The sequence below is a fragment of the Armigeres subalbatus genome, chromosome 3 (assembly GCF_024139115.2).
Source record: "Armigeres subalbatus isolate Guangzhou_Male chromosome 3, GZ_Asu_2, whole genome shotgun sequence".
Classification (NCBI taxonomy): domain Eukaryota; kingdom Metazoa; phylum Arthropoda; class Insecta; order Diptera; family Culicidae; genus Armigeres; species Armigeres subalbatus.
In genome coordinates this window covers 375,876,609-375,900,111 of record NC_085141.1, presented here as the reverse complement: position 1 = coordinate 375,900,111, position 23,503 = coordinate 375,876,609, and the positions used below count along the sequence as shown (strand labels likewise).

The 23,503-nt window shown below is 38.6% G+C and overlaps 2 protein-coding genes and 1 pseudogene across 6 annotated transcripts in view; 2 read left to right on the top strand and 1 right to left on the bottom strand.

Moving 5' to 3' along the window:
* The window catches only part of LOC134226558 (sodium-dependent transporter bedraggled-like), an 822,794-nt gene that overhangs the window by 112,457 nt on the left and 686,834 nt on the right, over positions 1–23,503 (bottom strand). The gene's annotated exons all lie outside the window — the stretch shown is intronic.
* The window catches only part of LOC134226553 (probable cytochrome P450 9f2), a 26,890-nt pseudogene continuing 13,484 nt past the window's right edge, over positions 10,098–23,503 (top strand).
* LOC134226554 (probable cytochrome P450 9f2) lies at positions 15,295–17,182 on the top strand. The gene is made up of 2 exons (XM_062707400.1): positions 15,295–15,596; positions 15,656–17,182. The coding sequence occupies exons 1-2, from the start codon at positions 15,382–15,384 to the stop codon at positions 17,064–17,066; spliced, it is 1,626 nt and encodes a 541-aa protein (XP_062563384.1). The 5' UTR covers positions 15,295–15,381; the 3' UTR covers positions 17,067–17,182.

The following is a 23,503-nucleotide window of genomic DNA, read 5'->3' as shown; positions in this document are numbered from 1 at the left end:
AAGGCATCTGGTCTGGATTCCAGAAGGAATCCAGTCTGGTTTCTAGAAGGAATCCATTTGTCTGAATTCCTGGAGGAATCCGGTTTGGATTCCGGGAGGTATCTGGCCTGGATTCTAGCAGGAGTTCAGTCCAGATTCCAGGAGAAATTCGGTCTAGATTCCAGGAGGAAATCAGTCTGAATTCCAGCAGCAATTCGGTCAGGATTCCAGTAGGAATTGAATTTTTGACACGACTTTTAAACTTCCAAACAGTCGAAGAAGCTGTCGAAGAATTGTATTTTTGACACGACTTTTAAACTTCCAAACAGTCGAAGAAGCTTCTAGAAATCCTGTTAATGCCGTAAAAAAATCGTACGGATTAAGTATTTTCAAGAACATCGAGAAACCTCCATTGACTCTCAAGTATGATTACGGAGTAAGCATTCTCTGTGGAGTTTATAGACTTCTAAAATAAATTACGGATCAATCCCTACCAGCTCACATAAATTTATGTAGCACTTACAGTAAGCCCAGCGAAACATTCTAACCACTGCAATACTTTAAATAATTTGGTCTGAATTATTTATTTGAACACCGTCTTCAGTTTATAAATTCCTTCACGAAGACATTCAATTCAAATTTGAGTAAATACCATACAATCTACCGAGTTTTTGGAGCAGAGCTTTAGAAAAAATCTACTGAACATCTATCGACGAGTTCCAGGATAAAAACTATCGAGACAGCTTTTTTAAATCCCTTGAGATTTTTTACTTATCAGTAAGAATTCTAAGGTAATTTCTGGACAAAATTATCATAGATCAAGCAGAATATTTCCTGATTAAATTGTTTTAAAAACATCAGCAGCGAATGTAAAACTGAAACATTACCATTGATAACAACATAATCCGCCTCTTGCGTCCAAGCGTAATTATGGAGTATCGAGTAACGTTTAATTGAAACATTCGCCACCTACGTATATGAGGTAGACCATATGAGGATTTTGTCCATTGTCATTCTCTCTACATGACCATTATTTTGACCACTTAAGTACGTGAGGATCGACCAATGACTGTATAAATAAATGTATAAGCCCATCATCAAATGGAAGTTCCCGAAATGTTTTTAAAACATCACCTACAGAATCTTGTTCAGAGATACTATTCGTCGTTTTTTTTTAACAAGCTTCCTAGTTGATTGTATGTTGAACGGTTCTGAATACATTTTCATCAGAAAGTAATGTGATATATTAGGTTTTTAATTAGAGTTGGTTACTAGTCAGCAATTTAAATTCATCAGGATAGATCGCATTATATGAAATTTTCCTATATCATAAGTACATCAACATAATTTTATATTGATGTTTAAGTATTTGAACAAATTTTCAGAACTTATTTTGCTTGATGGGAACATGACTCAAACGCTACTAATAAGGAAACTGCAAACAATTCAAAACTTCTCCGACACAAAACCACTCAAACTAAAAAATCTAAAATATTAAAGGGGACTTAAAAAAATTGGATCAGGTCTCAACAGCGACCATTTGAGCAACGTGACTTTGAACCTCTGTTATTGCTTAGAGATTAATAGAAACAAACTCGATTACCATGGGGAACATGAAAAGGCCTCGTAGTAGACTTTTAGTTTAGAGACTGCCACAAAAAAAGCTTTATAGCTTGATAGTGGAGGTGGTTGTTGAATATAACTGCCTCGGAGTATTGTTTATCGGCTATGCAGTCTGATGACCGACTAAAGCGCAATATTAATTGTGATCCGACGTTTCAGTACTTTTATCGGTCCCTTTTCAATGGATTAAAATTGGTTCAGAGTTTCATTGTTATTAGTCTAGTAAACATTGCTAGAAATTAAAAAAAAATCATTGTAAACTTTTAATATTGGGTTTGTGATTTTTTTTCCCTGACCTCTATCAAAACTCCCTGACTTTCCATGACAATCCAGGTCCAAAATGAAATTCCCTGACTTTCTCTGACTTTCCAGGTAGTCGACACCCTGGAATTCCAAAAGAAATTCGGTCTGGATTCCAGGAGGAATTCAGTCTGGGTTCCAGGAGGTATCCGGTATGGTTTCCAGGAAGAAATCCTGTCTGGATTCCAGGAGAAATCCTGTCTGGATTCCAGGAGAAATTCGGTCTGGATTCCAGGAGAAATCCGGTCTGGATTCCAGGAGATATCCTGTCTGGATTTCAGGTATCAGGTATCAGAACGTCGGCTCCAGGGGCACGTTCACCTCAATTTGGGAGATTTGTATCATCGTCTTCCCAGTCTTTTTCATCACACACCTGACGGCAAAGGAAGTGAACAAAAAGGAAAGGGATGTGGATGGGAGAAGAGGGGGCCCTTGAAGAGGACATTCAACGCATAAGCGTACAAGAGCTTATAGCTCCTTACCACAACGGGTTATGAACAACAAAATACTCTTAAGGTACAGGTTTCGGAAGTCAATTTCACTAAGTAAGTGATTATCAAATATTTGGAAGCACAATTGTGCATAGACTGGGCAGTTACATATTAGATGATAAGAAGTTCCATAATAGGATTCACAAACAGATGATTCAACGCGTTGAATATTTGCCATGTGATAGTTCAGTCGGCAGTGACCTGTCAAGGCCTTGACTATGACACTGCAATTCTGTTTAGACAGATTAGCTAAATAGCTTACTACTACCGGAGATGGCTCCCGGATGTACAATTTAGTTTGATGACATGAATCCAGACTACTCCAATGCCATTTGTGTTGAGTGACAGCCCAAGAGTTGATCAAAAGCTTCACCCAACACTTGGATATTGGAATAGCTGGCTCAGGACCAATAAAGTCATGTGATGCTCCATTACGAGCTAACTCATCAGCCAATTCGTTTCCAGCTATGGAAGAATGGCCAGGTACCCATATAAGGTGTAAAGTATTATCCTCAATTTGAGTTCGACATGCGATTACTACCCTAGCAGCACACATGTTCCACAAAGTTTGCTGCAACTTATTCGTGACCAGATTCAGTCACATTCAAGTCACTGTAACAAGTTTCGGTCGATCTTTGTTGCTTGGGTAACTTCGACCTTGATTTGGCCGAAGCGAGAGCTTTAATAGCTGCTTGGCTATCTGAACAGAAGTATATTACTTTGCGCATAATGCATTGCTGCAGTGCAGATTGCACTCCACAAATTATGGCAAATATTTCCGCTTGAAAGACAGTGCAGTGTGTACCCAGTGAGTTTGACTGTTCCAATCTCAGCTCACGCGAATAGACGCCTGCACCTGCTCTACCTTCGAGAAGGGAGCCGTCAGTGTAACAAACAATGCTGTCGACATACTTCTCTCCAAATAGCCAGATGTCTACTCATCCCGCGAGGGGAATTGTGTTGAAAATGTCCTATAAGGAAAATTACTAACGTGTGTGAGATCACTTGGAGCAGGGAAAATTTTGTCCCAATTAACCATAAGCGGTAACAACGAAGTGGGTGTAGTACTGCGGTTTACAGGATTCTCTTCCATAAAACCAAGTACCCATAGTCGGTAAGTACAAGAAAATGCTTCTTGTTTGAGATGTATGTGTAGTGGGGCCACGTCGAAGAGAACTTCGAGAGCAGCCGTGGAAGTTGAAGAGAACGCACCAGTCATTGCCATTAGGCACATCCTTTGTAGATGACCTAATTTAGACTGAATTGTCCTCATTTCCCCCTTTTGCCACCACACAAGACATCCATAAGCCAAAATTGATCGTACAACTGTCATGTAAAACCATTTGATATATTTGGGTTTAAGATCCCAAGTTTTACAAAAGGCTCGTCGGTATTGGCCGGAAGCCATACACGCCTTTTTGATTCTGAACTCAATGTTAGGAGTCCAGGAAAGCGTTGAATCCAAAATTAGACCCACATACTTTACTTGATCAGTTACATTGATTTCAGAACCAAAAAGATGTAACGGACGAATACCATTTCGGTTACGTTTTTCCGTGTCTAGGAAAATTTTGGGTTGAAACCCATTGCAATGTGGTTTGGATAAGTCATATTTGTATTTTTTGCAAATGTTATTCAAATTCTTTTATAATTCGCAAGTCATATTTGGAATTTTCGCAAAAGTGTTAAACCGGGACCGGAGTCTGAATGCCTTAGGACCATGTCAATGTGGCCAGGTTAGACCATATCACTTTGTGAAAGTCACTTTCAAGACCCTGATGGCAAAATTATGACATAGGATGTGTCGCAAGTCATATTTGGAACTTTTGCAAAATTGGTCCACCGGGACTGGATTCCGAATGCCCTGGGACCATGTCAATGTGGCCAAGTTAGACCATATCAATTCTTGGAGGTCACTCTCGAGCCTCTGATCGCAAAATGATGGCATATGATGTGTCGCAAGCCATATTTCGAATGTTGGCAAAATTGATCCACCGGAACCGGATTCCGGGTGTCCTAGGACTATGTCAATGTGGCCAGGTTTGGCCATATCAATTCGTGGAGGTCGCTTTCGAGCTCCTGATCGTAAAATTATGACATATGTTGTGTCGCAAGCCATATTTGGAATTTTCGCAAAAGTGTTAAACCGAGACCGGAGTCTGAATGCCCTAGGACCATGTCAATGTGGCCAGGTTAGACCATATCACTTTGTGGAAGTCACTTTCAAGACCCTGATGGCAAAATTATGACATAGGATGTGTCGCAAGTCATATTTGGAACTTTCGCAAAATTGGTCCACCGGGACTGGATTCCGGATGCCCTGGGACCATTTCATTGAATTTTTGTAGTATACCCGTGTCATTTGTTTAGTGCATGTCTTTCTGCTCCATTTCTATTGAGAAGAAATGAAGTAGTCATTTTTTATTCATATATTTCTTAAACTTAATGTAAGGCCTCTTTAGATTAAGGTACCGCTAATTATACCCTTCGAAAAATGGCTTATACCAACTTTCAAAGGCGCGCCCCTCAATCAGTTTCGGCTCAACAATAAGTGGGCCAATAGATTTTGACCATGCATCGGTACTGAAGTTCAAACATATTTTTGCTTCTTCTTATGAGTTCCGAATTCGTTTTTGCATAGAGATCTGATTTCATTGCGTTTGGAATTTTCGAATCTCACCTTTACACAGAGCTCTAATCAGTCAGAGGGTTCAGCAAATCCACCAAATTCGTATCCGCTTCTTTCCTAATTAATCAGCGCTCTGGAGCTTGGAGATTCATGTCGTCGGCTTCGAAAACCAACCTAACGTTGAGTTGCGTTTTTACAATTTACTCCATTGACTCCATTCAAAAGGAGCAAAAAAATGGGTCATCTAAAAGCAAATTATAGTCGTTCCATACTCTTCCGACGATCACTCATAAGTATTAACAAGAATAGTAAGAACTAGAGCACAGTGTGGTAGATCTTACTCCGTAATGCAACACGAAGAGTGTCTACCCAGCATTACAGGCTCCGTTAACAGCCTGGCTAATTGTGTCACCACCAGGCCATTCATCCCCTCAGCACGGGTCGCCTGACACCTTGGGATTCGGGGTTAGGGACGTCATATTGTCAGCTTCAGTGTTGTACCGAGCCTGGCGATATGACCGGATTTACACCGTTACGCACTACTTCAGAGTATCCATATCCCAGCGTAACGGGAAATGGCCAGGTTAGACCTTATCAATTACTGGAGACCACTCTCGAGCCCCTGATCGCAAAATATGACATATGATGTGTCGTAAGCCATATTTGGAATTTTCTCAAAAGTGGTCCACCGGGACCGGATTCCGGATGCCCTAGGACCATGTCAAAGTGGCCAGGTTTGGCCATATCAATTCCCGAAGGTCGCTTTCGAGGATGATGTGTCGCAAGCCATATTTGGAACTTCCGTAAAATTGATCCACCGGGACCGGATTCCGGATGCCCTAGGACCATGTCAATGTGGCCAGGTTTGGCCATATCAATTCGTGGAGGTCGCTTTCAAGCTCCTGATCGCAAAATTATGACATAGTATGTGTCGCAAGCCATATTTGGTATTTTCGCAAAAGTGGTCCACCGGGACCGGATTCCGGATGAGCTAGGACCATGTCAATGTGACCAGGTTTGGCCATATCGATTCCTGGAGGCCACTCTCGAGCCCCTGATTGCAAAATATGACATGGAGGTCACTTTCGAGCTCCTGATAGCAAAATTATGACATATGATGTGTCGCAAGCCATATTTGGAACATTCGCAAAATAGGTCTACCGGGACCGGATTCCGGATGCCCTAGGACCATGTCAATGTGGCCAGGTTTGGCCACATCATTTCCTGGAGGTCACTATTGAGCTCCTGATCGCTAAGTCACTTGTTATAATCTAGAAACCTATCCGGTTCCTCTGAGAAAAAAAAAATACAAATAGGTTCAGAAACTCCAGAGATATTCAATTTTTAAGTTAATTTTTACCCCTACCGTCAGACGTATACCTTATAAGGGGTATAAGACCCATAGCTACATTAACTGCGACATCAGGATCATCCGAAGATGTTATATCGACACATCCAGGGAAGTGCGTATCAAATAAGTGCTCTAACGATTCATCAGACGAAGTGTAGTCGCCATTTGGTTTGCGAATTTCGCCAACTTGGAAATCCTTGGATCTCGCAAGAATTTTATTCAATCGACTGGCTTCACTCAAATTGGAAACATTTGCACAAAGGTTTTTCCAGACGGATCGTTCAGCAGATTGTAGAGCCTTCTAGTGAGCTTTGCGAGCCAACTTGAAAGAATCTGTCCCACTGTCCCTGCTGAATGGCGTCTGTTCCAACTCCTTCTACACTGTTTTCTTAGCTTAGTCAAATCGGAATTCCACCAAAGGGTTCCTCTTGAGGTTTTTACAGAATGCAAAGGGCAAGCTTCTTCGAAAGCTTGCACGATGTGCAACGTTGTAGTACCAACTGCATCATCCAAGTCGGTAGGAGTTTCTATAGAAGGTAGACATCCATGAAATTTGGTAAAGAGCAACTCTGTGTAAAGATCCCAGTTTGTTGAACGAGGATTTTTGAAACGCAAGGTCTGCGAAGTAACCTCTACAAATATTAATCGTTCCTGTTCTTTTATGCTGAAGATTGATTTGAGCCATTGTGAATTAAGATAATGCACACCACAACTTCAGCTTTGATATGAACAGCAACGATGAAACCAAATTGGTGTCTTATCAAGAAAGTCAAAGACGAACCACAGAGTATAATGTGTATAACGCATAAAGCGAATCCATACAGGTGACAATTTGTTGAAAAACTAAAAAAAAATTTGCTCATAATCCCACCCTTATTTAACATCATGTTGAGATTGAATAAGAGTAGCCTATTATTTCGGAGAAGCAAAAAGTCAACTACGCCATAGCTCCGGTTAGCGCAGCGAAGACTAAATACTGTGAAGGGTGCCCTGGTGCTTCACAGGCTCCGTTAGCGGTTGGGTTCTTGTTTTAGACCCCCCTAACCATTCATTCATAGGCACGGTAAGCATAAAGCCGCATCACACCAAGAATTAGGGGTCAACTGTATGGTGAACTTCTACCACTAGAACAGACAATCCGTTTTTATGTTGTTTACATTCATCTAGCAGTGAAGTATGACCACTGGCGGCGTCAGTTATTGTTTTTTGATAGAGCATCACTTGGCGCAAGAACGCTGTCTTTGAGAACTACAGCGTGCTTGCACCGAGTGGTGCCCACATCAGGCGCCGTCAGTGAGTTTGATCTTCCTTATGTTAATCTTTGATTATTACTTACTAAATTTTCCGAAAAGATGTACTTTGTTTGTTTATTAGCGGTTGGGTTCTTGTTTTAGACCCCCCTAACCATTCATTCATAGGCACGGTAAGCATAAAGCCGCATCACACCAAGAATTAGGGGTCAACTGTATGGTGAACTTCTACCACTAGAACAGACAATCCGTTTTTATGTTGTTTACATTCATCTAGCAGTGAAGTATGACCACTGGCGGCGTCAGTTATTGTTTTTTGATAGAGCATCACTTGGCGCAAGAACGCTGTCTTTGAGAACTACAGCGTGCTTGCACCGAGTGGTGCCCACATCAGGCGCCGTCAGTGAGTTTGATCTTCCTTATGTTAATCTTTGATTATTACTTACTAAATTTTCCGAAAAGATGTACTTTGTTTGTTTATTTCAACAATATAAATTTGTCATCGAATCATGTTAAAGTCCCTATATAATGTTTTGTCATATCAAATGGAGACAATCTAATAAATACGAAATGCAAATCAACCGCTATGCTTCTTAATAATATTAACATCCGAAAAAAGCGTACGCTTTTATGGATCGGTGTTTTCATCAAAAACTCACTCTTCTTTGGAAGCGAAACATAATTTATGTGAGGGTTAGCACTCAAAACCATGATTTTTTCTAGCATTTTTAACCAAACTCCACTATATTAGAATTAAAATAAGTCACGATTGCGTGAGTATGCGTGAAATGTTTTTTATGGAGCTTATTCAGGAAACTCCAATTTTTCCAACGCTGAAAATTTTGTTGCTTGGACTGGTTTGGAACATAATCAAAAGTTTTATTTTGTAAAACATATTATTGTAAAAAGGTAGAAAAAAGTTAGCAATTAATATAATGATTATGGATCACCTGGAAAAGGTTTCAGATCGAATCATACTTGAAAAAGTTTTAAATACCCTAATTATTGATACCTATATTGATTTTCATCTTGAAATTTATTAAAAATCATGAAAAACAGGAAGGCTACAGATCTATTCATAATAAATCGTAAGCACATTCAAGACTGGCAGTAATTTTAATATAACTTCTACTATTTTCATCATATGAAGAATGTTTTTATATGAAAATGTTTCTTAAAGCATCAGGAAAAAAAGTAGTGATTGGATTTTATATAACTTGTTTCAAATTTTTTTAAAAAATCAGGAAAGGTTTTTAGGTTAAAAATATTACCTTAAATAGTAAAAAAGTTTAAATTTCACCGATGAAATATTTTAATCGATGCAGATCCTTAAACTAGAGGTCAAAAACTATGATCTAACGGCTTAACATCCGAAGTGCATTCACTTTGCATAATAGTTGCCTTTAAACATAGCGTGTGCTGTACAGTGATATTGGTATCATATATGTGTCACAAGTATAACATTGCAACAAACAAACAGTTTGCTTCATCGGCAAAAAAATGTCACGATGTCGCGTACATTTTTTTTGCAAACTGTTTCGGCTTGATTGGTGCATGAAATTTGACTGGATAAATGTGAATATTCACATAATCAGAGCGTTTTAACGTACATTTCCCAACACTGCTAAGGACCATATTTGGCGGTATGCAAGAGAACGGTGTATGGCGGGGCGGCGAAGGATGAACCAAGGGCTCGTAGAGAGCTGGTAGGGTGTAATGAGCTGGATCGGACAGCAACTCTGCAAAGATGGTGTTCGCTTCTGACTCGGAGGTACAAGAAGGAGTGGAGTGCAGCGAGCGAGGTGGGCTGACCAGGTACAGAACGACTTGGCGAGCCTAGGGCCCAACCAAGGATATAGAGATGCGGCCTTGAACTTGAACCGGGTATTGTGGCGTCAAATGGTTGATTGAGTGTTATCTGTTTAGAACTAAATGCCAAGCCAGCAAATTATAACGGACACTATGGAATTATTTAATGAATACTAAGTTGCGAACAGCAACAAACCAGTAATGTAATACCAACAGGTGATGTAATGCCAATAAAGAAAAAGAACTAATATCGACCCTATTACAACAATTAAAAACAGTTCTCAATTCTTTTCCAAATTTTGGAACATTTAGTAGGGATACTCTTCCAGTTCAACATATCATATCTCCCATATTCATCCAATGGAAATCAAAAAAATGGAATAATTATTTCTTCCAACACTATTCAGTCAAAGGTGAATACTAGGAAGAATGAATTTAGGGCTTTATTCTGTTCTTTCGAGGTGAGATGAATATTACGATCGTGAGATGAAAAAATGGTACAGTTCCTCTATATAGAAAATAACCAAAACATTGGGTACATAAAACATAAACTGCGCACGTGCTGATAAAGTATTAAATACATTATTGCCATCGTCGCTTTCCATCTCGTACCCATTCAGCTAGTAGTGGTGTTCGTTGACCGAAACGTCGCAAACAACAACAAGTGTGGTAATGTTGGACCGGCTAAAATCGAATTCACACACCCTACTGACCTGAGACTACTGACTGGTCGCCAGGAAACGTTGAATAAACCGCACCCAGTCTGTTTACTCTCTCGCATCACGCAGAGTGTCCAATCATTTGAATTGATCGTCGTTTTTCGACCTTGACTCGTCACCTCTGGAATGAATACATGACTGAAGTAATGCTTCTAGATGCTGATCATTGTTTATCTACTGTGGTGAGATGTATCGTCTGAATTGGAGAAACCAATTTTAAAGTAAGGTAAGTACTCGTATGGAGGCATTCCATGGGGGCATGTCAGTCGATCCTGAGCGACCATTTCGAAAATATTTGAAACTCTGCACAGTTTTTCAATTTCATCTAAATCGTCATTTTTCGATATCAAATCTTCATATTGAGTCACGACTAACTTTTCAAAAGGGTGTATGCGAAAATGGTTCAAAAATATTTAAAAAGCTGCACAGCAAAAACTGAATGTTCGATTGTTATGATTTTTTCAGCAAAGTTAGACAACTAAATGGTGATTCTTAAGAAAATGTGCACAGTAAAAAAAAAATTTTTTTTGCCTTTAAAAATATTATTTTTGTCACAAAAACTCAAATATCTCAAAACCCTATCTTTTTTCGAACGTAATTTTTTTAGGGAAAACGGTCCATTATATTAGCTATCTACCATAAAAATTTGGTGATGGTAAACTAATAAACAAAAAAGTTATGACATTTCAAACATTTCACAATTTTCACATTTAGCAAAAAAATTTTTCTGTGTAAGTTATTTCGAGAATTGCAGTTTGATGCAGATTTTATTGTTAAGGGACGTGATTTAAACAAGTTGTTTTCATGATATTTTGATTTAATTATTCATAGCATCTATAAGAAACTTAGACACGATCCAGTGTTGTGATCAAAAGTATTGATAGTGTCATAATTTTCATTGCACGTGACTGGCGAAAAATTCTTTTAATAGTGTTGAAACCTGTTGATAATAACGTTGATAGAAACATATCAGAAATGTTATTTTTAAGACAAAAGCTGCAAAATTAAAGATTTCTCGCTTAACTTTTCAAAAGGACCTAAGTAACATTTTTTTCATGATTTAATTTGAATAGCGCAATCAACAGAACAACATGAAAGCTATTGATTGCAGTATTCAAATTAATTCATGAAAAAAATGTTACTTAGGTCCTTTTGAAAAGTTAAGCGAGATTTATATACACGTGTACGTCTATAGTTTACCTGCAAAAAATATACCTCTTAGAGAATAGACTTTATGATCGGGAGGAAACGGGTATCTTCAACAACAACAAATGCATGATAGGTACATACCATGACAATGCTCACGAAAAAGCAAAACAATTACTACTACTAAGGTTGTTAAAGATCTTATAGTAATTTTTTTCTTCAGTCAAGCAAATGACACCAAACTAGTCAGTAAAAACTTAAAAGTGATTTTGTTTATTGAAATATTACGAACAACATGAGTAGCCGCTTTCTCAACTGTTGTAGGCCGTTTGATGGAAAAAAGTGTTCAAAAGAGTTACGAAATCTCACCGAAAGCACCATAGCTAAACTGAAAGCGACTGGTTATGCTCCAATGTCCACATTGAATACAAATTTACGCATTTGCACGTCCTGCCGTCTAAACGTTGACAAAAGAGCAATCTGTATATCATCGGTTGAGCAGAGCGCAGGAAGTTCGAAAACGACAGCAACTGAGGAATTGCCAGATGTATCGACAACAACTGAGGAATTACCAGAAGTATTAAGTGCTGAGAGCCTTGCCACCGTACCATCAGCGAAATCTGTTTCAACAAATCAATCGGAAGATGAGTGTATCCAAAACGTCAACATCGAACGCTTTAACGAGGGCATCCGATTAAATGGAGTAAGATGGACTACGTTTATTACCCGGAGAAAAAATACCGTGAAATAAACGAAGCTGTACGAAGAAACCTCTTCAAATTAGGACCTGATGATGTGGAAAATACAGACTACGATGAGGTAATTATAAATATGAAGGAAAGGTTCTCGAATGCAGCCACGACAAGGAAAGAAAAATTATTGATTTTGTCGATGCTGCCAAGTTCGTGGTCTATTCAGGATGCCATTGATGAGTTCAAAACCAATAGAAATACAGTAAAAGAGGCAAATCAATTGAAGAATAACTGTCTTTCAACCAAAAATACTAGGTCTAGTACTGCATTAACAGATGAGACAAAAGAAATAGTAGTTCAATATTTTGAAGATGATGAAGTAAGTCGAGCTATGCCTGGTCAAAAAGATTATGTATCAGTAAAAAAGATGGAAAGCGTCAAGCAATCCAAAAACGATTAATGATGACGACTTTGAAAGAAGCGTACACACGCTTCAAGGAAATTCACGATAATATTAAAATAGGTTTTCCTCATTTGCAAGCCTTCGGCCAAGGCAATGTAAGCTTCTTTCCAATTCAGGAACACATAATGTGTGTGTGTGCACAACCCATGAGAATATTAATCTTATTTTACATAGTTTGAAAAGAATCAATTTAACAAAGGATATTAAAATGTTAACTGGTAGTCTTTTGTGTGAAAATACAACATCAAATTGCTATCTACGATCTTGTTCGGATTGTCCAGATTCTTCATCATTGGAAAATACTTTATTCGCTGAGTTTGAAGAAAAATATATTGATCAGTTATCATTTGAGCAATGGGTGACCACGGATAGGTGTGACATAGAAACTATTGTAAAACCTGTAGATGAGTTTGTGTCATATTTTTGCTTGAAATTAGAAAGTTTAATCCCTCACGATTTCATTAAAACAGAACAATCCAGCTTTTAAAAAATACGAAAAATACATTACAAAATGGTGAATTTTTAGTCATTTGTGATTTTTCTGAAAATTACAGCTTTGTATTGCAAGATGAAGTGCAGTCCCATCACTGGAACGTACAACAAGCTACAATTCATCCATTCGTTTTTTATTTTAATGGAAGTACGCAAATTGAACACTTAAGTTTTATTATAATTTCCGAAGATTTAAGACACGATTCAGTATCCGTAAACTTGTTCATTGAAAAAATGATTAACTTTTTACGCGTTGATAAGCATAAAGAAGTCAAAAGATATATTTCATGTCTGATGGAGCAGCGTCGCAGTACAAAAATCGTAAGAATTTTCGAGCCTATGTCAATTTAAATCAATGTACGGAATTGATGCAGAATGGCATTTTTTGCTACATCACATGGCAAAGGTCCTTGTGATGCTATTGGAGGAACAATAAAGCGCATGGCCACAAGAGCAAGTTTAGCCAAAGAACGTGAGCATCCAATTAAAACTGCGAAAGAACTTTTGATTGGGCAAATCGTAGAAAAGAAAAAGATTTAACCAAATTATCATTTTGTTTTACTACTACTGAAGAGTACGAAATAAAGGCTTCAGAGCTCAGCGAGCAATTTAATAACGCGAAAACGATCCAAGGAACCCAAAAATTTCACTGTTTCATTCCATTGTCGGAAAATAAAATTAAAGCAAAACTATACTCAAACTGTGCTGATAATAATTCAAAAGTGTTCGATATTTTAAAAATTTGAATAAAAATAAATAAAAAATAAGTATTAATAAACTGTTTTCATGATATCATAACCCATACCAAAATTCAAACCCAAAACTCTTAGAGTTTCTATAACAACATTGTGTAACTGCCACATTTAATTTAATACTTAGGATAATATTAATTCATTTTTATTTATTTATACATATAATATTTATACATATAATATACATAATATCGATGAATACATAAATATGGAATATCATACAAACAACTTGTTTAACTCACGCAAGGCCCTTAACAATAAAATCAGCATCAAACTGCGATTCTTGAAAAAAAAAATAAATGGAAATTTTTTTGTTTACTATATGTGAAAATTGTGAAATGTTTGAAATGTCATAACTTTTTGTTTATTAGTTTACCATCACCAAATTTTTATGGTAGATAGCTAATATAATGGACCGTTTTCCCTAAAAAATTACGTTCGAAAAAAGATAGGGCTTTGAGATATTTGAGCTTTTGTGACAAAAATGATATTTTTAAAGGCAAAAAAAATTTTTTTTACTGTGCACATTTTCTTAAGAATCACCATTTTGTTGTCTAACTTTGCTGAAAAAATCATAACAATCGAACATTCCGTTTTTGCTGTGCAGCTTTTTAAATATTTTTGAACCATTTTCACATACACCCTTTTGAAAAGTTAGTCGTGACTCAATATGAAGATTTGATATCGAAAAATGACGATTTAGATGAAATTGAAAAACTGTGCAAAGTTTCAACTCAATAGAAAATCATGAATTAAAAATTTTCTTAAATTTTGATGCTGTTGCTTGGAATCGCTCTATGGTAGTGACATGTTCTTATAATATTTCGTTTCAACGCACACCATATGATCCAATCCAAAAATAGCGAATTTTGGAAATGAGCAACAATCAACGAATAGTCTTCATCAGTTGGTAGCTGACCGCGTCAACGGTGAGACTAAGTGGAATTGTGTAAGTACAAATAATGATTAGAATAAAACTGAAATTGCTAAATACAGACCCCATTCGTTTTTGGCAACAACATGTTTTAATATTTATTCTCATTGAATTTTTTTGAAAACCACGTTAAATTCACGTTGGTTTTGCTATTTAGACATCTTATTTAAGTCATTTTTTTTACGAAAATGCTTACAATTCAAAATTTACGTAAAAAGCGTGACAGTGTGTCCAGTGTCACAAATAAGTGTATGAAGTATTTAATGAACGTGTTGCCAATATCGCACGGGGTCTGTACCGCTGTAATCTGCATATATGCTACACAGTTCAGTTAAATACACATCACCTACTCTATCAGCGCCGCCTTTGTCAAGCGATTTCAAGTGTTTGCTTCAGTGAATGGTGCGCAATCTAATCATTGGATGGATATTCAAGATTAGTTTTAATCTAAAAGATGCGAACTGCCGCTACCTCTGATTATATTAACAGAGCAGTGCACAAATATAATCAGGCTGTTATCTTTTATTGAACAAAAAAAAAATCAAGTGATAGCTAACCTAAGACAAGGCAAAAAGCATCCATTATTTTTTTATGGTGCGAATGGAGCCACCATGCAAACTGGTTTGGGAATCACAGACTACTTACAGACTCTTATCCGTAATTATTGTCTGCTCGTTGAGCTAACATCAACCGGAACGTGCAACCTCCTCGACAGTCACTGTTGAACCGTCGCTGAGTCAACACGACAATAATGGTGGAGGTGGACCTGTACGTGGCGGTGGCCGTCGGCGCCATCATTCTACTGCTTTATCACTACGCGTCGAAGAAATACGAATACTTCCTGGCGAAACCGATTCCGGTCTTGAAGCCGACGTTTTTGCTCGGCAGTACCGGTCCGATGATGTTCCGCCGGCGGGATGTGTCCTCGCACGTGAAGCTGCTGTACGATGCGTTCGAGGATTACAAGTAAGTTCGAAGGTGCGCGTAGTAATCGATCGTTGTTCATAGAGAGTTCATTTTCGCAGGATTGTCGGTTTCTACGACCTGATGAAGCCGATTTATATGATGCGCGATCCGGAAGTGATCAAGCAGATCACGGTCAAGGACTTTGACTACTTCATGGATCACACACCGACGATGACGAATAGTAAACCGGACGACGAGGTCGGGGGGGAAAGTTTGTTCGGGAACTCGCTGTTCGCACTCCGTGGGCAAAAGTGGAGGGATATGCGGGCGACGTTGAGTCCGGCGTTCACCGGAAGCAAGATGCGACATATGTTTGATTTGGTGGCGGATTGTGCGAAGTCGATGGGGGAATTTTTCAAGTCCGAAGCTGCAGCCGGGAAGGTGTTGGAGTACGAAATGAAGGATACCTTCTCGAGGTTTGGAAATGATGTGATAGCAACGGTTGCTTTCGGGATCAAGGTAGACTCGCTGCGTGATCGTGAAAACGAGTTCTTCATGAAGGGTAAGGCAATGTTGAACTTCCAGTCGCTGTTTGTGTTGGTGAAGTTCTTGCTGTTACGAGCTTTTCCTGCCTTGGCACAGAAGATCGGAGTGGATTTTGTGGATTCTTCTTTGACTGATTACTTTAAAAGAATGATCGTAGATAATATGAAACAGAGGGACGCCCATGGGATATTCCGGAATGATATGATCCAGATGCTTATGGAGGTTCGAAAAGGTTCGTTGAGGCATCAGAAAGACGAACAAGACACGAAAGATGCCGGATTTGCCACGGTAGAAGAGTCAAACGTTGGAAAATCGACAATCAACAGAGTGTGGACAGAGAACGAATTGATTTCGCAATGTTTCCTGTTCTTTCTGGCAGGTTTCGACACAGTTTCTACCTGCATGACATTCCTCACATACGAGCTTATGCTCAATCCCGATGTTCAACAACGCCTCTACGATGAAGTGATAGAAACGGAAGAGTCATTGAACGGCAAACCGCTAACTTACGAGGTGCTACAGAAGATGGAATACATGGATATGGTCGTGTCCGAAGCTCTTCGTAAGTGGCCTCCTGCATTAATTTCGGATCGGTTCTGCGTCAAGAATTACATGTACGACGATGGGAACGGACTACGCTTCCCCATCGAGAAGGGCCAAACGATGTGGATTCCAACGATCGCTATCCACAACGACCCCAAGTATTACGAAAATCCGGAAAAGTTTGACCCGGAGCGGTTCAGCGAGGAAAATCGCTCGAAAATCGATGCTGCCGCTTATCTGCCGTTTGGCGCAGGCCCTCGGAACTGTATCGGGTCTCGGTTGGCGCTGATGGAAGTGAAAGTGATTGTCTATAATTTGCTGAAGGATTTTAGCATCGAAGCTAGCGAGAAAACGCAAATTCCATTGAAAATGGCGAAAAACTTCTTTGCTTTGCAGGCGGAGAAAGGCGTTTGGCTTGAGTTCAAGCCCAGAAAACAGTGATGGGATCGATGCATGTGAGCAAGCGTCAGCTACTTATATGAAAAAAATGGATGCATATAAAATTTCATAACTGTAGAAACAAACATCTTTGTTTAAATAGAACTTTTTTAAATGTATTGTTTTTTATTTCTTTTTCATTACGCTCGCTCTTGACTTGCGACGAAATCTGAAAATGCCCACAATGAGTGACTAAATTTGGGAGAGAAATTTTCAATAAAAATAATAAAACTTTTGGAAATCATTGGCTTGGAATATGTTTTTTCCGAATCATTGTAAAACAAATACTAATTATTTGGTCTAATTGTCTGACCAATCTATAGGCCAGACCGGAAGGAGAAGAAGTTTGAGCCTGTTGTGATTATGAAGCGATAAAGAAATCCCCCTAATGAGTCAATAGAATATAATTAATTTTGATATAACCTAATTGTATTATTTTATAAATTGATTGTTTTGTCTGATTTGTTTTATTTGTCTAACTCATCTAATTCAACTTACAAATAAAAACTAATATAGCAAGTCTTCTTATTAGTTAACGAGTCAACGTTAGACAAGTTGCCACAATTCTTGCAGTTCACATATAATTGGTTTTCTTTCTATTTTTTTATGCTGACATTGCATTGACTCTATGACTCGGACGCATTTTTTTAACGCTGTCAAAAAAAAACAAAAAAACCTCTCAACACGATAAAACTTAAATAAAAAAATAATAATGGAAGATGGACGGGAGCTACAGTCGGCTTTCCATGGAGTTAGGGATGAAGCTTTTTCATGCCTGCTGAAGTGTTCAAACCCAGGATATTCGAAGTTCAAACCAATCAAGAAATCTGACGTCAATATTGCGCAGGAGACTGGCATTCGGACGCACCAAAGATCGGACAACTTTCAAAGGACATGAAGTGGTATGTCCTGGGAGATGAAACTCTAAGATGTAGGCAGTGTAAGCAGTAAGACAATTCATGTCAATGGGAGGTAAGTGTCTTTATAGCACACAGAAAGGTGAGTACATCTTCTGTTCCACTATTTTATGTAAAGCATATCAATTTAAACGAATAAATATGCTAAGGATGTGCTTGAGTTTATTTGTGAAAAATCACTATAATAACCATGTTCCGGTTGACAAATAGCAGTACATGGTTAGGGCAAATGGTGTGGCCGGTGTATGCGCGTCAAAGAAATAGTTCTGTCATATAAACATAATTTTGAATATCAACATGCAATTTTCTTTTTTGTTATATACTCAATTGCAATTTTATACAGTTCTAAATATTTTCATAAATTTTCAATTGTATATACATATTTTTATAATTATATTCAAATTCAGCCATACGTTTTCATATAAGTAAACGGCGGCATTTCCAGCAGGCTATTATGTTATGTTTACTGCTATAATTTGTTTCAACAAGCTTCATGAAATCTCTTGTTTTGACAACAATCTTATTTCAGAAATTGGACCGCTGCCAGGGTTATTAGTAATCTCTATAATTTCACTTATTATATTTTAAGACATATTCATATTTAGTAATATCATATATTATAATATTTGAAACTGAGGGATTCATAATCTTCATTATATTCATTATATTCTTTATTTTTGTTCCTTATTTGTTTCCCATCTTAGATATACAGTTAACGCTCACATACTCATCTTAACAACTTATTATTTTAACAACTATTATTCTTATATTTTTCTACTATAGATATACTTCCTTACTCGATTGTCTTTTTGATATCATATTGCGAATCGTATAACGTGAATCAGATTGTCTTAATGTTTTACATTATTTTCATATTAGTTTTGAGAACATTCACTTCACATTATTCTACATTAAACAGTTTGAGTAACCTATAATGAAGAGTTTGCAGCAGTCATATTACATATTATTATATTTAAAAGACAGGAACACCGTCTTCGACCAGAGGTCGTAAAGACTGCACACTTAACACCTAGCATGAGACAACGGACAGGACGCATAACACCCAGTGGACCAGTGGAGAATTTTTCGATCACGAAAATTTTCCTCCTTACCGGGGCGGGAATCGAACCCACACTTTCTAGCACATGCGTCTAGACGATGAGACGATGAGACGATGAGACGATGAGTGAACATCATGAGTCATGCCGACAATCAAACTCGTCGATCCCAGTGTAGATATGATTGACATTAATATAACTACACGTTTCATTCACACTATAGTAATAATATTCATTACACTTCCAATGAGTCTATATTCTTTCAGCTCAATATTTCGAATATTTAATTAAGAAAATTATTTTGAGCTTTTTAGTGGAATGTCTTCACTTATCATAGGACGAGTTTGTACATTCCCATTGAGTTCCACCACTTAGTTGTGTCTTGGCGGTTGCGTGTTTCGACCTCAGCGGTGGGGCCGTGTCTCGTACTTGACTCGACTCTCTCGAGTCGTCGTAGGTACGAGACACTGAAGATGGCCTTACTGTTGGGGTCGAGATGTGTATCTGTCGAGATGCAGTTGAGTGGTGGAGTTCAGTGGGATTGTGCAGACTCGTCTTATGACAAGTGAATATTTGATGTTATGTGGATGTTGTTTCTTCGCATTAATCTATCGACATACCGAACATTATAATAATTGTATTGATTATACTTATTATATTTATTATTTTCATTGTATTCACTGTTTTCATTATATCTATAATCTCTATAATATTCATATAATGTATTTTTGTTTTTTAAATTATTTAGTCAATAGAGATATAAAATAAGCCTTTATTTTTATAATATTCATTGTATTAATTATACTTCATATTTCATATGTCCGCACATTCTGACAACGATCTGTGTTTTGTAATTGATGTGAAAAGCCATTTGTATTTCACTACCGTCATTTGAATACTAGACACAGACCATTTCATTTTTATCATATAGATGAGATTTATCACGCTAAATACCTTGTAAATGCTTGTAATCTGAATATAGGCTATTACTGAGTTGAGAAACATTTGTGATCAATAAGAATCACTACATGAAAACTTTTGTTGCTTTTCATCAGCGCTTAATGAAATTTAGCATAACTCCGACCATATTACCTCGATTGAATCATTTCTAGCTTCCTAATACATTTCTGACATAAAAAGGATGAAGGAAAAACAAATAATAACATTGCATCATATACATATTTATTTTGCTTCATCAAATGATTTTTAACACTTTAACATTTATATAGTTTTTATTTTTTCATGAAATATATTTTATTGTAAAATCAAACATAGGACCAACAATCAAACTCATTCTAATGGCCATATTATATTTTGCTCGCAAAGCTATTGAATACATTATATAGTAAAAATGTATTATCATTATTTTATACTCATCACATTGCTTATTATCATGCATATATTTCATTTGAGTTATTATACATATGCTATATTATACATTGTATATACATATCTTGAATCATTTTTATTTTCAATGGATTAACGACTTTTTATGACATCAGAGATATTTTTTCAGATCAGACCCAAGGTCCAGTGATAGTGGTATTCATCGGGCGAAACACCACCGTATTATGTAATGCTTATAGAGGAAGTAGTTATTTATAACCTAAATTTACAATGAATTTGATGTTTCAGTATTGTATTGGAGGACAGAAGCTTTCCAGGATTATCTACCAGAACAATATTTCATATATTCTCTACACTTGTCAAAATTTCCCTTACAATATTACTGATTTGACTGTAAATATATGAAATGGGGTTGGGAGGCTGCATCAGGGCATCAATGAAGTTACAACTGGACAATGAAGTGGTAGCCAATCGGAGTCAAGGAAGGAAAGTATTATTCGTTCGCGTCTATTACTTTTTTCTCCAACAGTTGTTAACCAGTTGACGCGCCCTTCTTCAAACAAACCATCCCGTGGAAAGCTTCACAAGTATTGCAAATTTCATTATTCTTTTTGTTGGATCATTTTGCTGGAAGGAGATTCTCATTTTCCCGTGGGTTTCGTGTAAGTGTCTCTGCTTACAGGTCCACCACCCCCATTTTTGGCCCTTCATACAGCAATATGTTGAATTCTAAATGATATTGAAATTTGACCTTACTGTCAAGTGGAACCGCATGCAGAGCAAGACTCCAGCCAGGATGGTGGCTAACTACATACATACATACATACATTGCATTGACTCTATGACTGGATATCAACACATGGAATCACATTATTGTTTCAAATTAGACAATATTTACTGGGTTGCCTAATGGTTGATGGTTCCTAAGAACAGCTTCCAAGATTTTTTTGTTCCTCATCTCGATGTCTCCATGGTCTCCATCTTATTGCTTATTTCTCACATCCTACCACTAACTTCTCACTTGTTGCTGTACACTTCTCATAACTCAGTACTCACTTCCATTTTGCGGAAATCACTTCTCACTACTCTGTACTCAATTTAAACATCTTACTTCTCTTTTCACTGAATAAGGAATTAAATTTCAACTATTCGGCCAAACGGCTTTCCTCCTAACGATCCTAAACCACTCTCAGATGTCTATCAAAAATACAAACTACTCGACCAATCGATGTGAAAATTTGTACGCGATTTTGGGGGCTGGGGAAAGTTTTTATGATGGTTCGAGATCTCTCCCTCATACAAATAAAACACAAATTTCTGCATAACCCGAGAACTAATGGAACCAAATTTGACATTCAGAGGTTTTTGAAGGCAAGAACTGTTTCTGTGGTGGTTCAAGATACGTGCCCCTCTGGTAGGGAGGATTTCCGTATAAATTAACAGATATTTCTGGATAACTCGAGAACTAATCAAGGTAATGAAACAAGATTTGGCATGTGGAAAATAAAAAAGAAAAAGAAAAAAAACGTTGGCTCTGAGGTTACATTTCCTTTTCAGAATACTTCATCGTCTCCCTCAAGAAAGAAGTTTCTATAGAGCCAAATAAAACTGAATCGCAGATCAAATTGTGAGGCTCGGAAGCTTCCTTCCAAGAGGCTCGGAAGCTTCCTTCCAAGAGGCTCGGAAGCTTCCTTCCAAGAGGCTCGGAAGCTTCCTTCCAAGAGGCTCGGAAACTTCCTTCCAAGAGGCTCGGAAGCCTCCTTTCAAGAGGCTCGGAAGCCTCCTTTCAAGAGACTCGGAAGCCTCCTTTCAAGAGGCTCGGAAGCCTCCGTTCAAGAGGATCGGAAGCCTCCTTTCAAGAAGCTCGGAAGCCTCCTTTCAAGAGGCTCGGAAGCCTCCTTTCAAGAGGCTCGGAAGCCTCCATTCAAGAGGCTCGGAAGCCTCCATTCAAGAGGCTCAGAGCCTCCTTTCAAGAGGCTCAGGAAGCCTCCTTCCAAGAGGCTGGGAAGCCTCCTTCCAAGAGTCTCGGAAGCCGCCTTCCAAGAGGCTCGGAAGCCTCCTTCCAAGAGGCTCGGAAGCCTCCTTCCAAGAGGCTCGGACGCCACCTTCCACGAGGCTCAGGAAGCCTCCTTCCAAGAGGCTCAGAAGCCTCCTTCCAAGAGGCTCAGGCCTCCTTCCAAGAGGCTCAGGCCTCCTTCCAAGAGGCTCAGAAGCCTCCTTTCAAGAGGCTCAGGAAGCCTCCTTTCAAGAGGCTCGGAAGCCTCCTTTCAAGAGGCTCAAAGCCTCCTTTCAAGAGGCTCAGAAGCCTCCTTTCAAGAGGCTCAGAGCCTCCTTTCAAGAGGCTCAGAAGCCTCCTTTCAAGAGGCTCGGAAGCCTCCTTTCAAGAGGCTCAGAAGCCTCCTTTCAAGAGGCTCGGAAGCCTCCTTTCAAGAGGCTCGGAAGCCTCCTTTCAAGAGGCTCAGAAGCCTCCTTTCAAGAGGCTCAGAGCCTCCTTTCAAGAGGCCTCAGAAGCCTCCTTTCAAGAGGCCTGGAAGCCTCCTTTCAAGAGGCTCAGAAGCCTCCTTTCAAGAGGCTCAGAAGCCTCCTTTCAAGAGGCTCAGAAGCCTCCTTTCAAGAGGCTCAGAAGCCTCCTTTCAAGAGGCTCGGAAGCCTCCTTTCAAGAGGCTCGGAAGCCTCCTTTCAAGAGGCTCGGAAGCCTCCTTTCAAGAGGCAGGCTCAGAAGCCTCCTTTCAAGAGGCTCAGAAGCCTCCTTTCAAGAGGCTCGGAAGCCTCCTTTCAAGAGGCTCGGAAGCCTCCTTTCAAGAGGCTCGGAAGCCTCCTTTCAAGAGGCTCGGAAGCCTCCTTTCAAGAGGCTCGGAAGCCTCCTTTCAAGAGGCTCGGAAGCCTCCTTTCAAGAGGCTCGGAAGCCTCCTTTCAAGAGTCTCGGAAGCCTCCTTTCAAGAGGCTCGGAAGGCTCCTTTCAAGCAGCTCGGAAGCCTCCTCTGTCGTAATCTGAAAAAATAACGTAACAGCCATTTTACAACATGCATGTTTTCTATTTTTCTGTTTAAGAGCTCGATGAGTAGTACTCGTTACCACCATTTTTGGAAAATGGCGTATACGCCGCTTTTTCAGATTA

Bases quoted from the DNA above. Each gene is read 5' to 3' on its own strand.
- LOC134226554 (XM_062707400.1), top strand. From the start codon at position 15,382: ATGGTGGAGGTGGACCTGTACGTGGCGGTGGCCGTCGGCGCCATCATT. The intron at 15,597-15,655 runs GTAAGTTCGAAG...TCATTTTCGCAG, and splicing joins GATGCGTTCGAGGATTACAA to GATTGTCGGTTTCTACGACC.